Genomic DNA, 11162 nt, shown 5'->3' with positions numbered 1-11162 from the left:
TGTTTATGACTGCAGGAAAATAAGGCACTTTTATCAATATAAAGACAACCCTGGGTTATACATTTTCTGTAGAGAATACTGAAAACTTCACTATCAATAAGTCTATTTTTTGACAAAAAGCATAAAAAACACAGTTCCAGTCTTGTATGAGAGAAGAACACTCATTAGCATCAGCAGTAATTATGGAATTAATATGGTTAGAGTTACAAAGGTGATTTCTCTGTAAATGTTTGTTGAGATGTTGGTCTTGGGCTAATTATGTTCTTCTCAATCCAGTTTAAGTGAGTAAAGCATTCGGGTAGATAGGTACTATGAGACTATGTCCCTCATATTACTCCTATGACATTTTAGAAGCCTGAGATTCCTTTGCCAAGAGCTCTTCGAAGATCTCATTATGCATATAAAAGAAGACATACCCAGTGGAAAGCCTAGCCTTCTGCATAAGCTCCTCTTGTATTTTTGTCACATGTGGATCACTATAAGTGAACCAATTCTTCTTCCTGAAGTCAAAGGCATCATTGATATAGTGGCCTCCATGGGGACTGTTCCCAATATGACTGATAATATTAATGAGCCTGTAATAATTATCTTCTTTTGGCTCAACCGTTTGGGGTTCCACCTTGCCTCTTAGCTTTGTCTTCTTACCTGAACTATCTTTGCTTCCTAAGTTCTTACTGGAGTCTAGTGAGCCCTGTAACTTCACATTGCCACTCTGGGTATGTGACTCGGCAGGTTTACTGAAGCAACCTATTTGTTCCTGGGAGCTTGGTTTTGGATGGCTCTGAGTAACTGCCTCTCGGGAGGTCTGTTTACCATTTCTCTGTTCCTGATGTTTTTGAACCTGTTGGTACTTTAGGGATCTTTCTGGAATTCTGAGATCGTTATCTTTAGTAGCCTTGCTGAAGCTACCAGAATCTAACTCACTAGATGTACATGTTTTCTTGTGTTTCTTGTGTTTCTTTGTCTCCTTTGTCAATTTTGACCCACTTACATTTTGTGTGGTACCCTTTCCCTGATCTTCCTGCTTCACTTTCCCACTCAACACGTTAGAGACTCTCCTTACATTTTGTGCTTCTGACTCCTTGTTTGAGCTTTTGTTTACAGTTGAGGAATCCTTGGGTCCTGAGGTCATCATTGAATGAAATGACTCTTTGAGTATTTCGGAACCCAACTCTTGAAGGGGTTTTAGTAAGTCAAAATCTTTAACATGTGCATTTTGGCTAATGGGCTGAGGTGGCTTTGTGTTTTCATTGCAATGATAAGACAGCTTTAAAATTTTGGAAATAATGACGTGTTGCTCATCCTTCTTCACTACCCGCGACTCACTAAAGCGATAGCGCTTAAGGTGAATAATAATAACCCTGGGTAGGCGGCCAAACTTATGCACTGCCATAGATCTGTTGTGCATACACCTTTCGCATCTATGTTCAAGTTCTTCTGCTTTAAAAAAAAGATCAAAACTGGATTGGATAGACAAGTTGAGACCTTTCAATCCTTGAGGAATGCTGATGGAGAGATAACTACCCGGTTCTTTCCTGTGAACAACCAGGCCACAAGCTTTACAAAAAATAGATCTCATCAACTCAAATTCGAAATTATTGGCAACAGGACAAAAAGGTATTTTGTCGATAATATCATGGTTAGCAAAAATCTGTCTAAGTAAACTATTTCTCCCAGATTCATTTTCAGCTTGCCACAATACGGTTAATTTTTGAACAGCTTCCTTCAACTGAACTAAACAGAGACTTAAAAACTCATGCGCGTCATTCTGCCTGTCAGCAGTGAATATCTCTCCAAATTGTGGAAGGACTTTTGTAAAATTTTTAAGTAACGTCTCCCTAGTTTTTGCATTGTAAATATCTTTCAGAACCAGAAGTTGCATCAAGTGCATGTTAAAATCATCTCTGGGAGGTCTAATCCATGGGAAACCCTGATTGAACAACTCATTAACAAACAGTGGAACTGCGCACAGCGACTGTAATACTACGTTTATATAACAGGTATTTCCCACATTGGGCAGGCCTTGCCATGCTTTTTCTGGGTACAGTAAGAGTGTCTTTATATACTCATGCCACTCTATGCCTTTTGCCATAGAGCATGGTTCCAACAGAAATGGCGAAAATAATTTTGTAAGGAGATCATGAATATCACGAACACTCAAATCAGACTCCTCGGGATTGTTGGTCTCAGATGAAAAGCCAAATCCTGGTTTACTCTTTTCTGCCTCTCTTAAATCCCTTTCTTTTTCTTTATTATCATGTACAGACACCACTGACTTTGCCTCAGATTTCTTACTGCTGCCCTGTCGGATGTTCTCTGTTGCCTTCTTTTCTGAATTACGTGAGGATCTTTTCTTCTTTACAAGTTGTTTTTCTGAGACCCCTGCACTATTAGGTGTGGTTGATGAGGATGAAGACAAAGGCATCTCATCAAGCACTGGTGCTCCACTTTTTTTGGCTGATTTGAAGCACTTACTGTTTGGTTCTGCATGAACTTCCCGTCGTAAAGAGACATCTAACTCCTGGGTACTTGTGCTAGGACCACCAGATCTCTCCTTATTATTTCTCCGGAATGCCCGAAGATTTCTTTGATGAACTCTGTCTAGGAATTTCTTCAGTTGTCTGGCGTATATGGTGGTTAGGTTCTCAACAAACAAGAAATCGTTATTTTTAAAAGTTAAATTTAGGTAATTCTGGTCTTCACCATAGGTTCTAAGGACAACACTTTTAATATTATTGTTTAGCTGCAAAGTTTTGATCTTCCCAGTGCTAAAATAGAGCTGAAGTTTAGCTTCCTGTTTTCCCATTATTGTTTCAATGAACGCAGCTCGTGGCTTAGACATTCCTGCCTTTGCACACCACATTTGGATTTGAGCGTGAATCAATATGGAATCCATACTCATTTTCTTAACACGTTACCTAGGGAGACAACAAGGAAATAGCATATTACTTTTTATACACAATGACTCATTCTAATATTGGCTCTATATTAAAAATTCTTCATGTTTTGAGTATCTAGCCCTTTAGTGATTAACCAATACCTTTTGAGAGAAATCTATGGTTGTAAGAGAACAGAAATCTTGATTATCAGTGCAAGACCGTGATTTATAAATATCCAAGAAAAAGTACTTTCAGATATGATGGAAATGTTTATATAAAACCAAAACTCCATTCCTATACACTAAATCTCCTTTCTACCACAAAATTAGACTCTATTCTGATTAATTTCACCCTTTCAATGGAAATTATGAAACCCTTAGAAAACTTTTAAGATACATCTAAAAGGAGTACTGAAGAGTACCTTGGGTATATATGTAGACAACCAAAATAAATGTTTAAGCAAACAGGAGAGCTAAGTAGCCCTTACCCCAAAGGCAGATGGCTATCCTTGATGTATAGAGGAATGCATACATGGGATACTCAGAGTAAATCCAGCTACCTCATTCCAAATCCAGTTACATCACCTTCTTCCACTTAGCACTGAGGAATCACCATATATTTTATCCTTCATTGAAAAAGTTGAATAACAACTTCATAACCATCAAATATAAAGATGGATGATTTTTGTAGCCAGCTCTGTCACCTCACCCAAGTTAGTTCTCTATACTCAAACTCACTGTGGAAACTGGAGCCTAGCTCTGTGTTATAGCAATGCTTTCAATGCAGAAAGTACCCAGGTCAATCCTGAGAAGCCAAAATAAATTCTACAAAAATAGCCAAGAAGTATCAGAAGTATTTAATTACTGAAAATTAGAAGTTTCCAAGTAATCTGAAGAAAAATTCGAATTAATGATATCAGTTAGCAGTACAAATATTCGCATCACAAAGAATGTTTAAGAATTCATTGGAAATTGTGTTTTCTCCTAAATAGTTAATATTCCTCGCTTAGTCTGGACTATATTGTTAGCTAACTCAGCATGCTGTCCTTATGAATACCAAGGAAAAACTTCTGCTTAATCCACGCGCAAATGAGCAAACATTCATTGGTAGTGCACAATTAAGTTTGTGTTATGTGCTCAATGAAGTAGTTGTGCCCATCCATATAAGAAAAGGCCATTTGCACAAAAGTGAAAGAATGACTTTATCTGCCACAGTGGAAATGGATCCATAAAAACATTCGGGCACAGCTGTAAATTCAAGTTCTCTAGATTTTTTTTGGGGGGAGGGGCCTGGTTGGGAAGCTCAAGACAGGATTTTCTAGGTAGCCATAATTGTTGTCCTTGAAATCACTTCGCAGACCAGGTTGACCTTGAACATACAGCTCTACCTGCTGCTGCTTTCTGAGTGCTGCAACTAAAGGTGTACACCACCACACCTGGCTTCATGTTCTCTGAAGTACGTACAGTTCACTGACATACCTGTGCATGCTAAGTTAGGCTTTAAATAATTTTCTCTTCACAATTCTTGATTGGTCTTCATTTTGTTTAAACATTCAACAGAACCTAAGAATTATTTCCCGTCCACATTTAGATTTCTACCAGACCAAGCTGCATGCACACATGCTCACACACACACACACACACACACACACACACACACACACACACACACACACATGCATGTACACACACACACACACACACACACACACACACACACACACACAAATGTGTGACCAGGCATGAACGAGTACAGGTTTCAGCCAGCCTGACCTATGAGGGAAACAATGTCCTCCCAAAATTTGATGTCTTTTCTTTGTAATGATAGTGAAGTACTCTAACATCCACTTGGTACTTCTACTCTATGTACTCAAGACCAGTTAGGAGCCTGGCATAGTGTCACAGATCTTTAATCACAGCACTGGGGAGGCAGAGGCAGTTTGATCTCTGAGTCTGAGGATGGCCTGGTCTACATAATGAGTTCCAGAACAGATAGGACTACATGGAGAGACCCTGTCTCAAAAACAAAACAAAAACAGAATAAAAAATAGGTGTGCTTATAAAATTGTGTCTGCATTTTCCAACTATTTCCTTGAAGTTTGTCATACATTTCATTCCCAAGTAAAGGAAACTTCTTTAAGCTCACTGAGTGCGATAAGCAAAGACCAAGGACCACCTATGCTGACAGAAAGGTGAGCTGACGCCTTTAATCCCAGCACTCGGGAGGCAGAGGCAGGCGCATCTCTGTGAGTTCAAGACCAGCCTGGTCTACAAGAGCTAATTCCAGGACAGCCTCCAAAGCTACAGAGAAACCCTGTCTTGAAAAACCAAAAGAAAGGAAGAAAGGAAGAAAAGAAGGAAGGAAGGAAGGAAGGAAGGAAGGAAGGAAGGAAGGAAGGAAGGAAGGAAGGAAGGAAGGAAGGAAGGAAGGAAGGAAGGAGAGCTGTGTAAAAGCTGCTACTTCTCCAGCACATTCTAAACTTAAAGCCGCTTCTTCATTCCATCTCATTACTCAAAGCTGTTGAAGATTCCTTTGGATATGTTTAAAAGATCTTAAAGTAAAGAGTACCAATTCTCCAAAAACCACTATGTGAGTATTCCATGAAGCTGAAAGCAAGCTTTGCTACAGTGACATTTCTCTTCCCAGCTATCCTTAAACTAGTATAAAAGCCTACAATGATAACTACATTTCAAAGTTATGAAAATGTATGAGCTTTTATCTCATTTTCCACAAACTCAAATATCTCAGGTTTGATGGATCTGATACTAGCACAATATATTAGGCTTGCTGACACTTTCAAAACATACCAGAAACTCACAAAACTGCACTGCTTCTATCATACTTGGAGGAATGGCCTATGATATCAAGAAGTTGGCCATGGGCTTAAAAAAAAAAAAACTCTAGTAGAGATGTCTGCAGCACGGTTAATTTACTAGTTTAGCACACATTGGTCTTTCTTCAGGTGTTTATTGAGCTATGCTCCACAATATGATATCCTCAGCAAATATTCATTGTTGGATGCTACAACCAATTCTCTAAGAACACAAAGAATGCAAATATTCAAAGTACATGAACGATTATACACAAGTCAGAACTGAAAATTAGTTTCCTATGAGAAAAAAGGATCTAGGGAGAAACTTTTTTGGTGCTATTTATAGGACTTGATACATACCTATGGAGGCAAGTGGGGGGGGGGAGAGAGAGAGAGAGAGAGTCAAAAAGAATATCTTCCTGTGTTGAAATTTCTCAGGCTCTACCTCAAGTCCACTATGTGACTGCGTTGGACTCGCCTTTACAGAATGCTTGAATAAGAAAACTGCCCTCATTGCCTACAAAGCCCAAGAACCCCAAAAGGCCAAGTTATTAATTTTACATTAAGGTAATTTAATAGGATTCGTGCTGCTGTGGCAATATTTATCCACTCTATGCTGCATTTACATTTTCTACCATTCATGTTTTCATTATTTCAAGAGAAAGAAAAACTTGAAAATAAATGACTATATATATTTTAAATACAAACTCCTTATTCCCAAAGAGTTCATTATAATAGAGTAGTAAAAAGAAGGTGAAGAAGATAAGGTTCAGCAGGTAAGGGTGCTTGGTACCAAGATTGATGACCAAAGCTATAACCCTGGGATCCACACGGTAGAAGAGAATTTCCCACAAAAAAGTTTGTGTGTCTGCATGCGTGCATGCGTGTGTAAAGAGAAAGGAACTGGATAGAATTATTTTCTTTCAAATGTTCTGGTAAAGTGGTTCTGTTTTAAGATAACAAACAACTATATCTTGATACCAAGGGATTAGAAGCCAAGTGTAGCGACTTATGCCTCTAACTGTAATTGCAGTACTTCAGTGACTGAGGCAGTAGAATGACACATGCTCAAGGCCATTATGTAGTTGAAAGTACATAGCCAGTTTCAACCGTGTCTCAAAAGCTTCACAATTAAAAAGGAGGGAGTCACAAATTCTAGAAGGTCATTTCCACACAGTAACTATGAAAAAGTACTATTTGTTAGCTCTTCTTCATCTGGAGTATTAGCTCACTAAGTTAAGGTTGGTGTGGCAGAAATGGTAAGTTAGGTTTTAATCAATTAATTAATTCCAGCCTGATCAGTTTCCCTTCTCCCCTCCTCTCCTCCCAGTCTTTCTCCTCCCTTCTCCCCATCCACGCTTCTTCCTTTCTCTTCAGAAAGAACAGGCCTCCCGTGTATATCAGCCCAGCCAAGGCATATCAAGTTACAACAGTAAGACTAGGTACCTCCTCTCCTATTAAGGCTGGCAAGACCATCTAGTGTGAGGAGCAGGGTCCCAAAACTGTAACAGAGTGAGAGACAGCCCCTACTCTCACTGTTAGGAGCCCCACAAGAAGACCAAGCTACACACCTGTAACTTCTATGCAGAGGGCTTAGGTCAGTCCCATGCAGGCTCCCTGGTTGTCGGTTCTGTCTCTGTGAGCTCCTATGAGCCCAGGTTAGTTGTTTCTATGAGTTTCCTTGGAGGGTCCTTGACCCCTCTGGCTCTTACAATCCTTCCTTCCTCTCTTCCACAGGATTCCCTGTGGTCCACCTAATAATGCTTTGCTGTAGCTCTCTGCATCTGTATCGATTAATAGCTATGTGAAGACTCTCTGATGACAAACAGGAGTGATCAGGTGGAAGGAGTACGGAGGGAAAGAGGACTGAGAGAGACAACTGGAATCAGGGAACATCTGTGGGACAGTTAGAGACCTAGTGCAATGCAAACTCCCAGGAATCTATGAGAGTGAACCTAGCTAAGACTCCTAGCAATGGGAGATATGGAGCCTGAACCGGCCATCTCCTGTAACAAGGAAATACTTCCCCTGGAGGGACTGGGACCCTAACCCAGCCATATAACCTTTGACCTACAATTTGCTCTGCCCACAGGATGTGCTAGAGTAAAGGTGGCACAGAAATTATGGGAGTGGCCAACCAATGACTGGTCTGGCTTGAGTCCCATGCCATCACAGGGATCCCAGCTCTGACACTGCCTGGAGGGCCAAGACCTAGAGGCTGGACAGCCCAGAGACCAGGATAGAACCAAACAGGACTGGTAATGAAAAAAGAAGCCCATGAAATGATGTCTAACAATATTCTGCTATACTTATAGACTGTTGTCTAGCCCAATTGTCATTACAGATGGTAAGGTTTTTATTTTTGTTGTTTTTTGTTTTTGTTTTTGTTGTTTTGAGACAGGGTTTCCCTGCCTAATAGTCCTAGCTGTCCAGGAACTAGCTCTTGTAGACCAGGCTGGCCTCGAATTCACAGGGATTCACCTGCCTCTCCCTCCTAAATGCTGGGATTAATGGCATGCACCACCACCGCCCCGCAGATGGTACGTTTTAATTTCCTTATTTGACAATTATTTTATTTGGTATGCTGGGAACTGAACTCACACACAGAGCTCACGCATGCCAAGCATGTGCTCCGTCACTGAGATATACTCCCAGCCCTCAGAACATTCAGAAAACATTTGAGTTAAGAGGCAAAAGATATAGCTAGTATATGTTAAGAAGCCTGCATAATTAGCTCACTGGATAGAAATTATGAAGGATCTAAAAGGTAGTGACCTAGCCCATGTATGCAGTGAGCGGAAATGATAAAATCAGATATGTTCCACTGGAGTTTATAATAAAGTTCTGGCTATCTCTAATGAGCCCAAGCAAAACTTCCAAAAAATGAAAACAACTTCAATTTACATTTATTTTTAAATTATGAGTATCTTAGTGGGTTTAGGAAAGGCCACTGGCATTATCAGGTTCTGTTAAATGTACTGAAAAAATGATCATCAAAATTGTCTTTGAGAACGCAATTCTATAAAACTTTGATTCCAGGTACAATATAATTAATGAGCAAGTATAATTTAAAAAGCACATTGGGTTTCCCAATTTATTCCCAATAAAAGGTTTCCTCCAAAAATTGCTTAGTGTGCCTTAAAATGTGAACTTGAAAAGTATGTGAATATGCTGGGTTTTGTAAATGAGAAAGACCATTCTCAAAAGCCCACGAGCATTCTCAAGAGCTGGGGCTTGACGACCAGCAAGCCTAGTCAATTGGTAAGCCCTGTGCTTCTGAGAGATGCTGTCTCAAAACAGAAGGCAGGCGGCATTTGAAGAGCAATACCTGAGGTTCACTTCCACTTGCAAGTACATAACACACATATATGCATATACACATGCATGTACACACACACAGAGAGAGAGAGAGAGAGAGAGAGAGAGAAAGAGAGAGAGAGAGAGGGGGGGGGGACCTGGGAGCCCTGGCACAGTAGAGTCTCAAAGATGTAGCAAACAGATTCAAAGTGTTCCAGATGTGAGGAAAAATGACATTTCAGGGAGAACTGTGAAGACATTTGCAGAGAAAGAAGGTCTGAAGGTTTTGTGAAAAAGCAGGAAAGCAAATGGATTCGTGACCTTGCAAAGCAGCTCCAAGCTACACAGGGCTGCCTTGGGCTCATGGTCCCGAATGTATAGTGGGATGGATGAGCACAGTTTGGTTTCCTCCAGCTATATGCAGCTGCCCTGTTGTCTTGATGTAATGCATAATAGGAAGAGGTTTGATTTTGAACTTGTTGAAAGATTCTGCTCATTCCAAAGTAAGCATGTAAGAAAAAAAGCACAAAAGCAGCGGAACGCATAAAGGGAGTAACCATAAATACTGCCTTTGAAAATGAAATGGTGCTGGAGAGATGACTAGGCAGTTAAGAATGCTTAATGCTTTTGCAGAAAGGACTCAATTCACTTCCCAGCGCTCATGTCTGGTAGCTCACAACTAATGGTAACTCCAGCTCCGGGGGATATGAGTCCACGTTCTGGCCTCTTTGAATACCTGCACTAATGTACACATACCTACATTTAGATACAACACACACATAAAAGTGAAAATAAATATTTGAAAAGAAAGATGACACGGGGTAGAGGATTAAAATCTAGGAAAATGTGGGCCTGAGAGATGGCGCAACTGGTAAGGGGACTTGCTCCTATGTCTGACAATCCGAGTTCAATCTCCCAACCTCCATGGTGCAAGGAGAGAGCTACTCCCCAGAATTGTCCTGACGTCCACACATTTCCTGGCATGCATGTGTTTTCACACATACACAGAAAAATTGGATTTTAATAAAAATATTAAAATACACATGCTCCATGAAATCCTGACGGGGTGGTATTAACATCAGGGGACAGAGAGTCTCTTATTTTAGTGGCTATAACTCCGCCTCCCGCTTCTAACACTTCCTTCTCCTATTGTCCTCCTTTCATCCTTTGTGTTTTTCTATTCAGTCCCAGTCTGCCCTGAGGCTGGGAGCAGGCAGTGAGAAAGGGAGACAAAGTTGAATGTTAGGTACGTGTGCAGCGGCTTGAAAGCAGGCAGGATCAGGTAGAGGGGGGTGGGCAAGTGAGGGCTGGTGAAAGGAGAGAAGAAAACACCCCCTCCTTTTTCTACTCCTCCAAGTTTGGGTTAAAGGTCAACACATCAAGAGGCACACAGGCTCTAGAGCATTAGCAATTAAATCCCGTCATTATGTTTGTTCCCAGCCTCAGTGTGCATGGCTTTTCAAAATGATTGCATCAGGGCAGACTTTCTTTCTTCCCTGTCTGGTTTAAAGGTGCATTTCTACACTCAGCAAACGTCCAAGTCATTGGATAGCAGAGAAATGCCATTACTTCGCCTCTTGACATACACTGCGTAGAAATCTCTCCATAGGAGGCCCTGACCAAAATGGGAAGAATTCTCTAGACTAGCAAATTGTTCCCATGAGCTATTCAAGCTTTGAAGCCTTTCTGAGAGACAGATTTGGCAGAACATGTTTTTGTTTTCTGTCTTTTAAAATGATTATGCTAGTGCTAATAAGACATAGCTGAAAACAATGCCAAGATCGTCTTACAGAAGTTAAATATGATTATTTTATTAAATAATATTCTCTAAAAAAAGAATGTTCTCTCTTAAGCATGTATTTGTTATATAACACGAGGAGTTTTTGACATTAATTCTCTTTCCCTACTGTAACCCGTCTTAGTATTTTGTAGACAGTACTGATAGCTATCGTATTTATGTTTATTCATTTACTAAGCAAAATATTTACTGACGTTTAGTCAGTTATAGCATAAACTACGAACCAAACCAAAAGATAAAGCAGTAAAATATTGCTCAGACAAGTTATAGGATAAATAATACAAACAATCGTAGTACAAGGAAAAATATATTAATTAAGTAAAAGCCAATTCATGTGGTATCTAAGAGTTTGTGTGTTTTCTGCCACTTCAACTTC

At 40.1% G+C, this 11162-nt stretch overlaps 1 protein-coding gene across 1 annotated transcript; it reads right to left on the bottom strand.

Moving 5' to 3' along the window:
• Positions 1 to 337: 337 nt before the first annotated feature.
• LOC121445088 (ubiquitin carboxyl-terminal hydrolase 26-like) lies at positions 338 to 2896 on the bottom strand. The gene has a single exon (XM_041647093.1). It carries the CDS (start codon positions 2894 to 2896, stop codon positions 338 to 340), a length of 2559 nt encoding a protein of 852 aa, XP_041503027.1.
• Between the last annotated feature and the right edge of the window lie 8266 nt (positions 2897 to 11162).

Source organism: Microtus oregoni, unplaced genomic scaffold (genome assembly GCF_018167655.1).
Source record: "Microtus oregoni isolate MIOR12 unplaced genomic scaffold, Mior012 000156F_ref0000345, whole genome shotgun sequence".
Lineage (NCBI taxonomy): Eukaryota > Metazoa > Chordata > Mammalia > Rodentia > Cricetidae > Microtus > Microtus oregoni.
The sequence above is the reverse complement of the archived record's forward strand: the minus strand, read 5'-3'. Positions and strand labels throughout refer to the sequence as shown.

What these genes read in the sequence shown, in the direction of transcription:
- LOC121445088 (XM_041647093.1), bottom strand. Translation starts at nt 2,896, where the DNA reads ATGGATTCCATATTGATTCACGCTCAAATCCAAATGTGGTGTGCAAAG.